Below are 16,189 nucleotides of genomic sequence, written 5' to 3'. Positions count from 1 at the left end.
ACACCGTAAGAAAGGAAAATCATGAACATTTATAAACATGAATTAACATGGTGGCAGCGAGACACAAATTTGGAAAAACCATTAAAATTGTACTTAAACAATTGACTTTACATTAAGCTGGGCCACCGTCAGCACCAAAGAAACAACCGTCTTACCCGGTCCGGCCGTCGTCCGTTCAGTCTCCTAACTAGCAGTCTAGTTCCCTAATTATTCAGTTGATAAGCTCCCTAAAAATTGGCATAATGAAGACCAAGACACTGATCCCTCGAGCTTAAATACTATGCGTGGAAGCGCGACGCGCTGAAGTAGGAGGGGACAGCCACGCCGCGCAGACTCACGCCGATGACGAAATTCATTTCACTGTAGTTACGGTAGGCGAGTCCTAATGGGATTCTAATCTTTTAAAGGGGAAATAAATGGTCAGGAAGTAATGAACTATAACACATCATTCACTCATTGTTATCTTTAATGCTATTCAATGTGATTTTAATACACTTCTAGTACGAATTTAATACATCGTCGCTAGCGCTAAGATAAGAACAACCCTTTTAGCTTAGTACTCTGGGGGCCTCCCTCCACAACATATAAAAGACCCATTAAAATCCGTTTGTACCATACTTGGTGGTCCCCTTGTAAGTGTTACTGCTGCAGTGTCCATCTCTCTAATTTTGAGAAATTTAAGTTCTTTTTTTGGGAAGCCTACATTTTTATCCTATCATTTGTCTTCAATATTATGGATGAAAAAAACTTTCAATACCTCCAAGTAAGTTCTGAATATGCTAAAGATTTCTTTAATGCCATTTCTATTTTAATTTATTAAAGAGGTGCTACATTTGAGTCCAACAACAAATGCACTTCATTTTTAAAGGTAACCTGTATCGTATCACAACAGAAAGTTCCATATTTACCCTTTCATCATTCACATCATCAATAAAATAATTATTGTCATTGATTTCGGCATTGCAGTTATGAGCAAGGGGTGTTACCTATTTTAATTTGCATAATGATAAATATTGGCTAACATTGCTTACCTTATAATTTTCTTATTACTGAAATATGTTCATATGTGAATACTTCTTATGTCCTTTTTAAGATATACCTATTTGAAAATCAGCCATTTTGGACAAAAAGTGATATTTGACAGCTCTTAAACCATAAAGGAGACATTTAAAAGGTTAAAAATTTCTTGAAGTATTGCTCTCTGTTACATCTTTAAGGGAACAAATCATTAAAGTTGTGTTTATATTCTTTGTGTTTATAGTCCTTTATTGAAAAAAAAAAAGCATTCTTCAATTTTTTGAATTGAAACACAATTTTCTAGTTAATTTTTAGGTTATTTCCTTAATATGTAACAAGTTTTTGGATATAACATGATTTGTGGATGGTTTCATTTACAATATAATTGGTTTTTATTTAAAGTTGATCTCTTAATAAACAAAAATGTTATTCAACTTATCGCTAATCTCTGAAAATGCCAAAAATGATCAACTCATAAACAAAATGGCTGCTAAAAGCCAAAGTGCTAACAGTAAAATTTAAAATAAAATTGTTTTGCATTCCCAGATGTATATATACAAACAGAAAAAGAGTACCATCAGAAAAAAATATATGTCAGCAACACCTATTAGTTGATTTGATATGGATTGACCCATGCTGGTGGCTGTACTAGGGGGAATATATTTTATATTAGAAATTGGAACAAAAATGAACATATGATTCACATGGAAAAGGTTGTTCAATGAATGGTGCAATGAAAAAAAATCACTGGCTTGGCAGGATTGATGTGAACCAAGGAGAGATACACGAATAAGCACTTTAATTTTTGAAATATTAAAATGTAAATATCCAGACAGTAATATCAGTTTCACTGGCAGTAAAGGATGGTTTATAAAGTTTGTGTAAAGGTACAATACTTGAGTTAAAGGTCACACCGAAGCGGGAAAGTCAACCAGCCGACTGATGTTAGTTATCTCCTGTTATGCAATGTCATATTTGTCATACAAAGTATTCAATGGTAGGCTTATAAAGATAAATAGTGTGACATATTTATTGTTGTGTTATTCTACCCATTTATATTAAGTAAAGAATTATTCCCTATACATTTTGGAACACATTAAGTAAATTAGCCTTGCTGTTTACCGAGACCAATACTTAGGAATATGCAATTTTGGATAACACAAACATTTTTAGGAACGCATCAGTCGTGCTAAGTGAGATTGTTGTGATAAAAGAAAAGTTACTTAAATCCAGGTATAAATTTAAAATGTGTACCAGCTTCTCCTGTAAATAAACATCCTGCTTTTTCTAAATAATCAAAGATATGAAGATACAAGATGTACTGATACCTTTGGGTCATACAGCAAAAGAGAAACGTATTGTGTTTGTGGTGTTCATAAATAAAATTGATGGGTGCTATAATAGAAAAAATAATACTATGCTCAAGATGTATAAAAATACATTTTTATTGAAATTTGTTTCTTGTGTTAAAGATCTATAAACTTCCCCATGACATTTTCAGAAATGGTGTTTATCAACTCGCAGAAATTTCTGTGTTTTGTGCCAAACTTTTTGTTTTCACAAAGATGTTTAGGAATTGTGGGAAAAAATTTAAAAAACAGCAGAATTTAGTTATTTATTGCAAAATTTTGGCCTCGCCATATTTTGGGGTCCAAATATGGCAACTGTACATCTATATTCATTTCATTTAGAAAACCCATCCACCAATACTAGTAAGCTGGTATTCCCCTTCTTAGACCTAGGTCTAATGCCTATAGTTAGAGTCAAGATTTTGTGGTGTTATTTTAAGACAAATTTTGGTGTAAAGAAATAAAGATTTCGGTGTTATATGGTTTTATTTTTTTGCTCAATATACCCACGGCAAAATGTTCTTACTTTTTTGTACGACATGCAAATTTATTAAAACAAATATTAATAAACACTAAAACCTCATTATCTAATTACAATTAAGTTCATTTGTAAATTCATAAATTCAAACTTTTAAATAACTACTAAAAATTTCACGACTTAATTACAATCACATACACTACAAAATTACACAATTAAGCACTTCCAAAGTTACTATTAAGACGGTTTTATTGAAATGCTATCATAGTTAAATTTTCCGCATTTTCTGGAGTGAGACGTTGTCTTCTGTCATTAACTACCAGTGAGTACCTGGAAAATGAACGTTCTGCATCAACATTTGATGTTGGGAACCAGATTGCCCTTAAACTGGCTTGAGCAAATTCACTGTAGTCCCCTTTAAGGGAGCAAAGTACCTTTGCAACATCAATTTGGCTTGTTTCTGGCAATGAAAGTTCATCCTCAATTATTTTTTTGAAAGCAACATAGCCATGTATGAATGTATCAATGGGAAGATGGGAAACAGAAGGCAAGTTATGCAGAGACTTCTGTAGGTTTGCATCTTCTATGCTAACCCTACTCACATTTCTTGGGTTTAACAGCAAATTAATGGCATTAAAGACTCTTAGACAAGGATGTCGTTTAACAGATGAGTTTTGCCTCAAACGCTCATGTTTCTTACTCGCGACATGTTTCACAAGCGTATCGCGTCTCTCGTAGTCTAGCCTGCAGTTACAGAATTTGCACATTAAAATTTTATCACTGAAATAAAATCCTTCGCTGGAAAATTCTTTTGATTGGTCACTGGCAGAAACCTTCGTTTTAGGCATTATCAAAAATTTTTAATCACATAGGAAGAATTTAACCTCTAAATACGCTAAAACTTGCCGTGCTGGAAAGATCAAAACAATGGAGAATAGATGCGAATACAAACACATACCGAATACCAACATACGTACGTGAAAATTAATACCGACATAAACATGTACTATTTATTATTTACAAACGTTACGTTAAGCAGGGTTAATTTTAATTTCATACCCTACGTACTTTATTTTAAATAAACAGTAAAAGCAATGCGCTTTAGTGTGTAATATTTTAATGATTAAAAACATAATCTTAGAAAAATATTTTGGACGTTTGTTATTTTTGTATTTACAGAAAGTGAACAGCGGCCATTGTATCATAGTTATCAACATCTTAAATTATTATGGTACACAAGATTACCGTTTAAAGAAAATATTACGTTAATTCCGAGACTTCATTTAAAAATCTATAATGAATCACCGTTGCATATAATATATATGGCTGCTAGTTACTGTCAGAAATATTTGATTGTGCTGAAGATAGTGAATTGTCCTTACAGAATGGAAAAAAAACGTAAATAATCAGGATAGACGAAATTTGTGACATATCGCGGATTTCGCACAATTTTGTTTTATTTCGTGTTTTCAAACGGTTTTCGGTGTTATTTCGTTTTATCGCGCATTACCATATAATCGTGCCTCTACCTATAGTATATCTTTTCCTATTCAACGGTCCAAGGTCATACCTATTTCTGGATTTATACTGTTAAAAAATCTTGCAAGCCCTTACGTCTCGGATTTCCTGGTCCATATTAGGCCAAAACAAATGCTGACTAATACATATTACAGTCTTTTCCTGCCTAAAATGCAATTCAAAATACTATTGGGATAGTATTAGTACACCTTACTATTAACTCAACCCAGTTACCCTTTCTTTTCTTAGCAACTTTTGCCACCTTTACCTAATAACTCGTCTATACCTTACCAATGCCGAAAGTTGACAAAAGCTTCAGGAATACTCTGTAATAAATTAAACCCTTCTTCTGGTTCTGGACCTGACAGTACCGTTTCAGGATCCTCTACTTCAAACTTGCTCGGATCAAACATTCTAGTCACTTCCTTTTATACGTCAGATGTTAACTGGAAACGGCTCAGTCTCTTTACCCAGCGCTCTAGTTTACCAAGGTGTTTCTTAGGCTGCCACAACCAGTTTAATGCTTGGTTGTCCGTACACACTTCGAACTCACCCTTCTCTAGGTAGTCTGCGAACTTTTTGCAGGCCTACACGTAGGCTTAGGCCTCTTTTTCGTAAGTTGAGTACCTCTTTTCAGCTGGAGTGAAGATATGGCTGGTGTAGGCCTTCATGATGCTGACCGAGTACAGCACCCAGGGCTAAGTTTATAGTGTCGACATGGAGTATGAAACCGTAATCAAAATTAGGTGATTGCAAAATAGGCGTCGAAAGCTTTGTGCAGAGCAGGACCCCAAACAAATTTTTCCCCTTTTTTCTTTAACTGTTTAAGGGTGGCGACTAGATCTGAAATTCCGGTATGAATCTGCCATAGCATTCAACAATACCCAGAAATTTTCGTAGGTTTTTCAGTTGTAGAAAATCTGCTATGGGACATATTCTTTCAGGGTCCAACTACTTGCCCATCTTCCACAGTGAAATCCAGTACGCATGCAGAACCTGAGCCCAGGTAATTGTTTTGGGGTTCATAGTTGGCCGTCTGTCCCAAAAAACTTGCGGTATGGTCCTAAGTGTTTGAAGTGTTCCTCTTCTGACTGACTATATGATAAAACATATCTAAAACTATGTAATGTTTTAAAACATATTTGAAAATTTTTAGAGCCCACTCTGCTATTCTGTTTTTTTCAAATTTTTTACAGCAATTTTCTGTTTCAATTGTTGTGTTTATTTGGCGATGTATTGATTTTCAGAATGCATAAAAATAAATACATGTGGAACCACAGTTCTGGTTTTTTTTGTTACACCCATAAAACTAGCACTGAACCATTTTTGGAAATAAAGACTGAAGATACAGCATTTGCATAGCTTTATTTTCACAAAATAAGAAAAGTAAGTTTGAGAAGGATTGAGAACTGACATTCAGTTGAACAGGATGAATGATTAAATGCTTGTACGGTTACGGCGAGATGGGTATTTTCTCCATGCTTATATCTGCTGATGATTTCACACAATCCTGTCCACCACACTGTTAATGGTGATTTGGATTTCCACCAAACCAAAACCACTATAATTATTTTAGGCTTGACTTATATACTAAAAGAATTTTAATTTTTTGGTGCACTGTTCCTTTAAGAAATCAATGCATGTATATGTTTGTTAGGTTATTAAAATGCTATTGATGCCATACTCTACAGCAGTGGTCATAATTTAAAAAAACAAAACTTATTTTTAAAATTAGGCACATGTTAACCCTCCAGGTATAGGGGTCTATTGACACATGGTTTCGCATATTGTGGAAACTGAGCACTGAGCAATAACAATTAGACTGTGATGACTCCGATACAATGGAGGCGTTAAACTTGGCAATGTTACAGTTGATGGCAAGCTTTTTTGTGCAAGATGGGTACATGATAGTCGGTTTGAAGCCGAGGGAACTAGCGAAATTGGGACGTCAATATATTTATAGTTCAGTACTAAAGCTAGTTATATAAAACCGCCAATATTTTAAATTCCCATTTCAAATTGATCTCTCTTGGTCAAAATATGTACCTGTACATATCAGCCTGTCTTACAGAATTTTGAGATTTTTTTTAAACTTCATACTCATAAAAAAATTAATTATGGAATAAAAATTATACTTTACTCTTGTATAATTGTTTGTTGTAAAATGTAGGTAAAAAAGGCTTACACAAAGTTAATATCTATAAAACTGTTAAATAAACATAAATAAAAATTTTAACTTAGGACACATTGCATAATTGGGCTGTATGCAGTCTTGATTGTGCTTAGCTGTAATTAATGTGGTTTTTATGAGTGAATTTTACATTTTTATATTATTATTGCTGGAATTTTTTTAGGAAAGGTTTTTACAGAAGTGCTGCTCTTTTTACTAGGCAAGTAATTGAAAGATGGTGTTTATTTAGATGTTATATGATTTGAGCCAGATAAAAATCGAGAGGGTGCTTCTGTGAAACCAATGGTTGCAAAGCTGAAACAAAGAAATTGATGAAAGAAAATCACCACAATGCTTGTTTTGACTTAACTTTGGAAACCCATTTAGGCCTGGATACTGGAAGCATTGTCAAATTGTGTTCTAGAGTTCAGGGTACCTAACCCCAATCTATATGTTCTTTTTGCAGGTTCTGTTTCCAAGAATTTGCGGCAGTTTTTAAACACAAGGTTCCAGAAGGGTTCGGCTGACCATGATCTCCAGAATACAATCAGAGACAATTTGTATTTACGAACCGTTCCTGTCACAACTCGAACTCCCCGCGAAGGGGAAGTCAATGGTGTTGACTATACTTTTCTTACCCCAGAGGAATTTACTGCACTAGAAAATAGTGGAAACCTTTTGGAGAGTGGAATTTACGAGGGTAAGTATTTCAAAATGCAGTTTTTATTTTTATTTTTACTATTATTATATGGGGCATTTGTTACAAAGATCATCAATACATTAATTTGACTCAAACTTTTTGGATACAAATCTTAAGTGAGTTTAGATCAGAGGGGATTACTATATTTTGATTTAAAACTTTGGGTGTAAAAAGTAATAACCCTCAAAATAATTACATTATATTTCAAGTGTTTATTGTTAGATGTATACAGTATGTATGGTTTTGTTTACTTATAAAAATGCATGTGTAAAAAATGCAAAGCACAAATCTTCATAAGAAATTGTTTTCACTGATTTCACAAACATTAACTTCATAATGCCAGTGATTCACAATAGTTATAAATATTTATTTGTTTATCAAGAAGTTTCTTTGCTCGATGATAGTATTCAAAAGAGCTGTAAGTTTAAGAAATCTGAATTTTGCAGTATTTCTAGGAACTAAGTACAAGATTAAAAAAAAAAAAATTTTAAGTTATTTCTAGACTGGTAGGATCACTAATTGTAAGTGATTTATCTACAAAAACACCATTCGAGTATGGATTAGTTCCAACGATATACTTCACTGAAATTTCCAGCAGTCAGGTGTGAAATTACCAAAGGTTAGCTACAGCAAAGCTGTGGACTGGTCATATTACTCTTCAGTAGGCCAAGTACTCTTTACTGCAATATACATACACGTCTACATACATGTGTGCACATGCACACCCTCACACTCACACCCCCACACCCCCACACCCCCACACCCCCACACCCCCACACACCCAGCAACTCACACCCAAATCCAAATCCACACCCACACAAACACCCCACACCCACATATACCCACACACACCACACACACACACAAACCTACACACAAACCCACACACAAACCCACACAAACCCACACAAACCCCACACTCACACCCACACCCACACCCACACCCCACACAAACCCCACACCCACACCACACCACACCCACACCCCACACAAACCCCTTACCAACACCACACCCACACCACACCAACACCACACCCACACCACACCCACACCACACCCACACCACACCCACACCACACCCACACCACACCCACACCACACCCACACCACACCCACACCACACCCACACCACACCCACACCACACCCACACCACACACACACCCACACACACCCACACAAACATCCCACAAACACACTCACACACACACTCACACACAACTCCACCCCTCCACCGCTCCACCGCTCCACCCCTCCACCGCTCCACCCCTCCACCGCTCAACCCCTCCACCCCTCCACCCCTCCACCACTCCACCCCTCCACCGCTCCACTCCTCCACCCCTCCACCGCTCCATCCCTTCACCTTCCCAACACCCACCGACCACTGTTATTGACTTCTTTTTAGCATGTTAAAAATAACAAAGTTTTCCTTTAGAAATTAACTTTAAAAAGAAAACATTAACTGAAGAGTTCCAAAATGGCCATAGATGTTATTGGGAGGTAACGTACTAGATAACTTCTCCAACACTACCCAAGCTATGAATCAGTTTTAGATTCTGATGTGAAGCTGTTCTGATTTGGTCCATTTTTAACAAACACCATTAAAAAGATTCTTCTGAAAACTTGAACAGTTTATGCTTTACCACATTGCCTAAAAAGTATAAGGAACTAGTTCTAATAAGTTTGGTCAACACCCAAGAACTTATTTACTTGGGCAAATTGTTATTTTTCCCAGCTAATTTTTGTACTTATCCTGATTATTTGTAAGGCAGTTAGACACCCTGGTGGTATATGCAAAGTTTGAGTGCTTATCCAGTCACAAAACGCAAACAAATACAATAGAACCACACTTATCTGAGACTTAATCATCCGATTTGTGGCTGAACCATGATTTTTATTTGATTGTGTTTAGTTTTTAAATGAACAACGTCCACTCTTATCGGATTGTACACCTTGGCATGCCGCCGTAGAAGTCTTACTTCCGCATGCTGCACTGGCTTGGAATCGCCCGTGACCGCAAGTTTTTTTATTTACGCCTGAAACAAGGTGACTGGTCGAAAAAAGCATCTGTCTCCCAGCTTACACTATACAGTCAAGTCTCATTAATACAAACCTGAGGGGACCAAAAAATTTGCACTTTGTAATAACAAGATTTGTATTAACCATATTTTATGCCTTCGAGAAAAATTACTTAACCAGGTATGTAGCGGAAAAAAAGATCTCGCATAAATATTACGATAAGGGATTTTTTTTTAAATTTGAGAACATATTAACATACAGCATGTAATGTTAACCATTTGTTACAGTAAACAAGGTATGATAAATCAGATTATTTCACAAAATAAACTTATTTATTTACATTATGTACATATTTAGTCATAAGTTACAGACACTTCCATTACCAAAACAAGTTAATGATGCAATTATGTACAGGCCTAAGTACTATGTACTGTGATTTAGAAAAAGCTCTTGATTTTTAGTCATCAAATTATACATACATGAATTACGTAATGCTCTTACAACAGAAACAAATGGGATAAATGCTGCAATAATTATACCAAGGGTTTAAAAAAGCTGTCAATTTTTGTCTGAACAATATTTGACTTATAAGCACTTATTACAACTGAGCTTAATTTGTCAAATGCTGCCAGAGTTTCTTTACTTGCGTCAATGTTTGATAACACATTTTTAAGTATAGATAATGCATTGCTGGCATCTTGTTTTGTGGGCAATACACACACATGCTCTTCTTCTTCTTCCTTTTCTTCATTCTCTATATTTTCTGCGACAGATTGAGAAGAACCAGCATACATTAAATCTTCATTTGATGGCAAGGCAAATGTTGCAACATTGTCATCCACATGGAGGAAGTCATTGAATGTCTCCTGGAACTGAAAGTGTTCTTGAAGATGATCCCATCCTTCAATACTAGCCTCATCTTCTTCTCCATCTACATCACCTTTTTCACCAAATTCAGCTTTCCTGAAGCAATTGGAAATGGTTGTGGTGCTCACCTCATCTCATGCCATGGAGATATTGCGTATTGCATGCAACACATTCCATTTCATGTTGAAATTTCTCTGCAGTTCAAGCTGTCGAACCAAATGTCTAACAAGGAGTGCTTTGTACTTTTGTTTAAAACTCTGAATAATGCCTTGATCCAGAGGCTGAAGAAAACTTGTGTTTGGTGGTAGGAACATCACTGTTACATTCTTCAACTCCATCCCTTCAGCAGAATGTGCAGCACACCTATCAAGCATAAGCAAAATCTTTTTGTTTGCACAGGCCATCTTTTGATCCAGTTTGATTAGCTGTGCTTGAAAAATTTTTGACGTGACGTCTAATAAATCAATGAACGCCGGCTGCACGCACAAAAAAGTGTCCTGTTACGCACATTGTTCCATTACGCTGTGTCCCGTTACTCTCATTGGACGCTTGCGCTGCATCTATCTCTCTCCCACTCGATTGGAACAACCATCGATTTGACTTTTTCGAGACACAACTTGAAACACTCCCATTCATTTCCTTCTTTTCCTATCATCGTCCTATCCTTAACAGAATAACACAGATTGGAAGAAGTTAAATAGCAAACATGTATAAAAGTTTTAGTTAAAATAATCTCTTCATTAAAGTAATAAACATATTTGAATTAATGGGTGCTAATAAAAGTAAATTTATCAATTAAATTGTAGATTTCATTTCACTCCTTTGTACCCATACAAAATAGTGATAATTCAATAAAAATGATTCAAATTTATTCATGAAAGTATGCAATCATTTCATCAATGTTTTGTTATGCCATCACGTTAAACTATCGTCCATAAACCGACTTTACAGACAACCAATTTTTTATTGTTACCCAAGCAGACGAGTTTGCTTCATAGTCACATGGCAAGTGATTGATATTTTTGAAGCATCTGGGTTTGAGAAATTTACCCACAACAAGTGGGCTAAGTTTTTTGGTTCCATCTTGGTTACAGCACAAAAGTACCTTTACACGCTCTTTGCGGTTTTCCCCCCATGAGATTTCTCTCCTCTGTAAGCCAATGTTCTGTTGGGCAAAAGGTTATAAAACACTCCATTCTCATCAATATTATAAATGTCCTCAGGGCTGTATTGATCAAGTAATGGCTTCACAGATTCCAACCAACCTCCTGCATGTTTCTTGTCTATTGCTGCAGACTCACCACACACACTTTTGGAGACTAAGTTATTGCTGTCTTTGAAGCGTTGCAACCAACCACAACTACACTTGAAGTCGTCTATTCCTAATCGTAGAGCGATGTAATCAGCTTTTTGCTTCATCATAGGCCCCGATATAGGCAGATTTGCAGCACGCATTTCATGGTACCACTCGAAGTTTTTCCTCCATTTCACCATATTTAGGGCCACAATGTCTTTTTCTACCCCTTAGAGCGATTGCAGCATCACGAGCACCAACAATGTTGTTCCAATTTTTTAGTATCGTCGACAACGAAGAAAGAGGAACATCAAATTCTTTTGCGATTTCAGTTTTTGTTTTCTTGCCGGTGTCCACTTCATTTATGATTTTAAGCTTTTCCGCTAACGTTAACTTGTTTCATTTGTGTTTCGTATTCATTGATATTTATAAATGCAAATCTGCCACGCACAAAGAACAATAATTAGTTATTCGTGCACAGTTTCAGATAAATCACTGTATGCAACGTAATATAAACAATGGCAGCAACAATGTCATAGACGTACGTATTTCGGTTTATACAATAAAAAAAGAATACACAACCCAATGAAAAACAATATACATAGAGGCAGATTGTATTCCGTAGTTCCACATTTCGCCACCAGAGGTGTGAAAATTTTAAATATCGGAAGTGTATTGACGCACAGAACCAAACATTATCCGTTGCATGTTTACACAAATTGACGCTAGAGGCGCGCCCATGATGTAAATATTTCTTTACTTCAGCTCAAGCGCGAGTATTGCTGCTGACGCTGTGCTCATCTCTGAGTTTTCGGTGTGTTATTTTAATTTCTTACAATGGCAAAGGGCAATAAATTTGCTACGTTCCACAAACGTTTTGGGCATTCCGAGAGTAGTAATTAAAATTTGTATTAACCATTATAATTATATGTACAAATACTTCTGTATGGGACGAAAACCAACTTTGAATTACATATTAACCGTATTTCGTATAAAACAAAGTTTGTACCATTTAAAAGCCTATTCTGTTTGCCGGGACCAGAAAATTGCTTCATATTGTAACGTGGGACATATCCGGCGACTCCACCAAATGTGACGTGATGTCCTACTCAGCAGACTCCACCAAATGTAGCGTAATGTCCTCCCCGGCAAACTCCACCAAATGTAGCGTAATGTCCTCCCCGGCAAACTCCACCAAATGTTATGTAGGTCAACCCGGTGCCTAAACCAAAAGAAACTTTGGTGTTGATTAATTATTAATCAAAACAATAACAAATCTATTAGGGGGGGGGGGTGCATAAAACGACTCGCTTGGCAGTTAAACTTACTTTGTTATCAAAACTATTCACAACCCTGGATCTTAAAATAATAGGCTCTGCCCCCTGTACAGGAGGTCTGGAGAGAGAAGGAATTACTTTAAATGAATTAAAACTTAGTTCGAAAGAAAGTATGTTTATTACACGAGACCTTAAACTCATACAAAATGTTGCTAGTCGATGAGAGACAATCATGAAGTATTAACTTTTACTTTTAAACTTACTAAATAAAATCTAGGACAATCTGAAAATCAGTCTTATTAGTTGCTTTACAATTAAGTACTTTACCTTGAATGAACTATAAGGGGATCATTATTTACAAATGCTTTGATCAACGAGCAGCTAGAGGGTATCAAAATCTTCTACGACATTAAAACTCATTCTAAGTCCTTAAAGTTAGCTTAAACATTATTTTAAATTATCTAAGGTCAAAACGTAAAACTATACATCCAGCATAAGGTCAACAACATCTACTCAGGTCCGGCCTCTTCAAACATAACTCAAACATTACTTCCGCGACCCCAACCAACTTTACATAAACGTAGTGTCCTAACCGACTCGTTACCACTGGCGAGAGGCATAACTTCCCCCAGAGTGAGCCTAATATCCTAACCGACTCGTTACCACAGGAGAGAAGCATAGCCTCCCCCTGAGTGAGCCCCGAGCAACCTCCAGCGGCTGCTTATAAACCCTCTCGGCTCCGCCGACGTTTCCAGAGAACCTCGGCTCGCCGACGTTTTCAGAGAATCTCGGCAGCCGCCCCCAAATTTCGCAATCAGGCCCGAGCCCGCTTAACAAGCACCGCGCTGCGACCTAGTTACGCCAGCAGACCGCCGCTTCGGGAGGGCCGATGACCCACGCGACTCATGAGGAATGTGCAACGAGGGCAACCGACACGCTGCCGGCCGGTCGCTGACGAAACGAGGCCGCTTCTTGCACGGGCGCAGCGACCCGCCCATAGCTCACGCCATGAAAGACAGAAATCTGAACCCGGCCACACCGAGAAATTTCTGGAACGCGACGATATGAACGGGAACTTCATATTAAATGGGTTCGTATTAATGAGACTTGACTGTATATGCAGGGTGCAGTTAAGGAACTGTACTTGCCCATTGCTTGCTAAATTGGTTGCAGCAATATACTGTAAAACGAATCAGCAAAACTGTGCAACAGCTGTGTTTACCTGGTGTACCTCAATTCACCATCATTCTCCAAGAACTACATGAGAAAATAAAACTCACTAGGTCAAGTCTTGTTGATTAAACATCTCGTTATCTCTTTTAGGGAGGACCTAGATTGCTGTACCGTGAAGCGGCACGACTATTATAGCAGTCGCCAGCTTCCTTAACATCAAGTATGCATGACTTGTCTAACTGCAATTTTCGATTCTCTGAGACACTCGTCCCCTGTATTGTTGTGATTAATAGGATTTCTAATGTAGTCAAAATTTTAGTGAATTTAAATAAACATGTTTTAAATTACATAACACTTTACCCTTTGGGCAACTTCACCTTCTGCCATCGCAGATGATGTCAACATATACGAATGACTGATGAAGATACGAGTATGGCGCAGTGACACAACATTTTTAGGTCGAGTAAATGGAAGAACCCCACCAAAAATCAAAAGTCTGATTACAGGAAGGCAAGTGATCTGACCACTCAACCTTGGCTTTTGGAGGGGAAGAGAGTAGCTGTGAAAGTAGTATAACTGTCGGTACTGACACTTAAAAAATGACACTTCAAAACCTGTATTTCCGAGTTATCATTTATGAAAGACGTGTGAGGAAGCGTGGGACTGGTGGGAACGATAAACCCAAAAGACAACCAGAGTTGGGGAGACGAATTCCGAGCATGGTATGAGTAGCAGTGCAGGCGGAAGTGTACAGGAAAGTGAAGATAATCATGAGGCTGCTTCGAATATTGTAATGATACATTTTTGATGTAAAAAAAAGTTTCCTAACAGACTTACCTCAGTTTGATGCCTTCTTTTTTTTTTACTTTTTTCTTTTACAAGGAGGTGTGGTTGACAAGGGCTGTCTAGCCCGTGGGCTCGAGCACTACTTCTTTTGCACAAATTACAAACTGCGTTTTTCGACTGCTTCCCTTCTGTCACTCAAGGAAATTTTTTTTCCATCTTTATTTGAAATGTGTCCGACTCTCAGTGGCCATTATTGACAGATTAATCGTCTAAGAAAAAATTAAATAGTAAGTAGAATCGGAGTGTCTACTAATGGAAATGGAATAGTAAGAATATTTGCACAGGAACCCGTGGTCGGTAAGCCAAGCCCCGGCAAAACTCAGATTTTCTGATCACAGAGTAAGAACAGTTGGATTCATGATTCAAGGAGCAGTTTTTATTAACAGCATTAATAATGGTGTTCACATAACTTTTCTGAAGGATACTGTTACGAACTAAAGCAAGGCCGGGACACGTGCAGGTGCAGAGCTGGCTGGCGACTGCCGCAACATGATATGTGCCACGCGCGCCTGGAAGATAACAAGGATTGTCATTTTCCTCCCTCCTTCCCACCATTCCCCGCGCGGCGCCCTGTCTTTGACATGTAACTGACACCGGACAGCTGGGAGTTATGCGAGCCGCCGACGTGTGTTTCGAGAGATTTCTACCGTCGTGTCGGCGCGGAATTACGCGTCGGGCCCCGGGCCGTTCTCGTGAGTTCTTGAATTGTGCCGGGGCCTATATATATGCCCGAGGACGTCAGGGCAAGGGAGTCAGTGGAGTTCAGAGTGTTCAGGCGGCAGCCTTCCCGCGGCGGAGCTTCCGGGGCGATAGTACCGCGGGTGCGGCAGAGTGGTGAAGTCCTTGGACGAAGGTTCCAGGGCAGTGAGTGAGTGAGTGAGTGAGTGAGTGGAGTCGGGAGTTTTCCCGCGCCGAAGTTTCTGGGCGATAGTGCCGTGGGTGCGGCGGACTCCCGAGCGAAGTTCCGAGCGAGGCGTCGAGTGGGATCTCGGCGAAGGGGAAGTGCGACTGCGGCGGCGGAGTGCGGCGACGGAGGACCACGAGGGGTGCTGCGGCGAGAGTTGCGCCAGAGGTGCGGCCCAGCAAGGCGTGTGGATTGTGAGAAACCAGTGACTGGAGGAAGCAACATTTTTTAAAGTACAATTGATTAATTGGCATTGTTAGATTATTAGCTAGTAATGTAAATAGTGGCAATAAATAAAACTGTGTGTGATAAAAATCTTTAATTGGGCTATCCTTTACGAACTTGCAGTAAATGGTAACGATGCTATACATTGGGAATAAGACTTTAAATTAATGACTAGTTTTGTCAGCTATTGCATCGTATTGAGTCTTAACGTCATCTGGACGAACAGCTATGTTTACAGTTTTTTCTCTTATAATTTATAGTTACCAATTTTATTCTGAATATTTTCTTTGCTCATTTATTTGTTAAAGTTTAATTTAATAATTTTAAGTCTTTAAATAACATTTTTATCCATTT

The 16,189-nt window shown here is 37.8% G+C and overlaps 1 protein-coding gene across 10 annotated transcripts in view; it reads left to right on the top strand.

Moving 5' to 3' along the window:
• The window catches only part of LOC134529396 (membrane-associated guanylate kinase, WW and PDZ domain-containing protein 1), a 356,729-nt gene that overhangs the window by 44,423 nt on the left and 296,117 nt on the right, over positions 1-16,189 (top strand). For 9 of the 10 annotated variants that reach the window (XM_063363421.1, XM_063363420.1, XM_063363424.1 and 6 more), the window contains exon 2: positions 6,999-7,232. In XM_063363421.1, the coding sequence (XP_063219491.1) occupies positions 6,999-7,232 (234 nt within the window). Of the gene's footprint in view, positions 1-5,311; positions 5,369-6,998; positions 7,233-16,189 lie in introns of those variants that run through there. The other variant, XM_063363426.1, reaches the window with a different exon arrangement.

The sequence above is a fragment of the Bacillus rossius genome, chromosome 2, assembly GCF_032445375.1.
Source record: "Bacillus rossius redtenbacheri isolate Brsri chromosome 2, Brsri_v3, whole genome shotgun sequence".
NCBI lineage: Eukaryota > Metazoa > Arthropoda > Insecta > Phasmatodea > Bacillidae > Bacillus > Bacillus rossius.
This window is presented reverse-complemented; position numbering and strand designations above follow the sequence as displayed.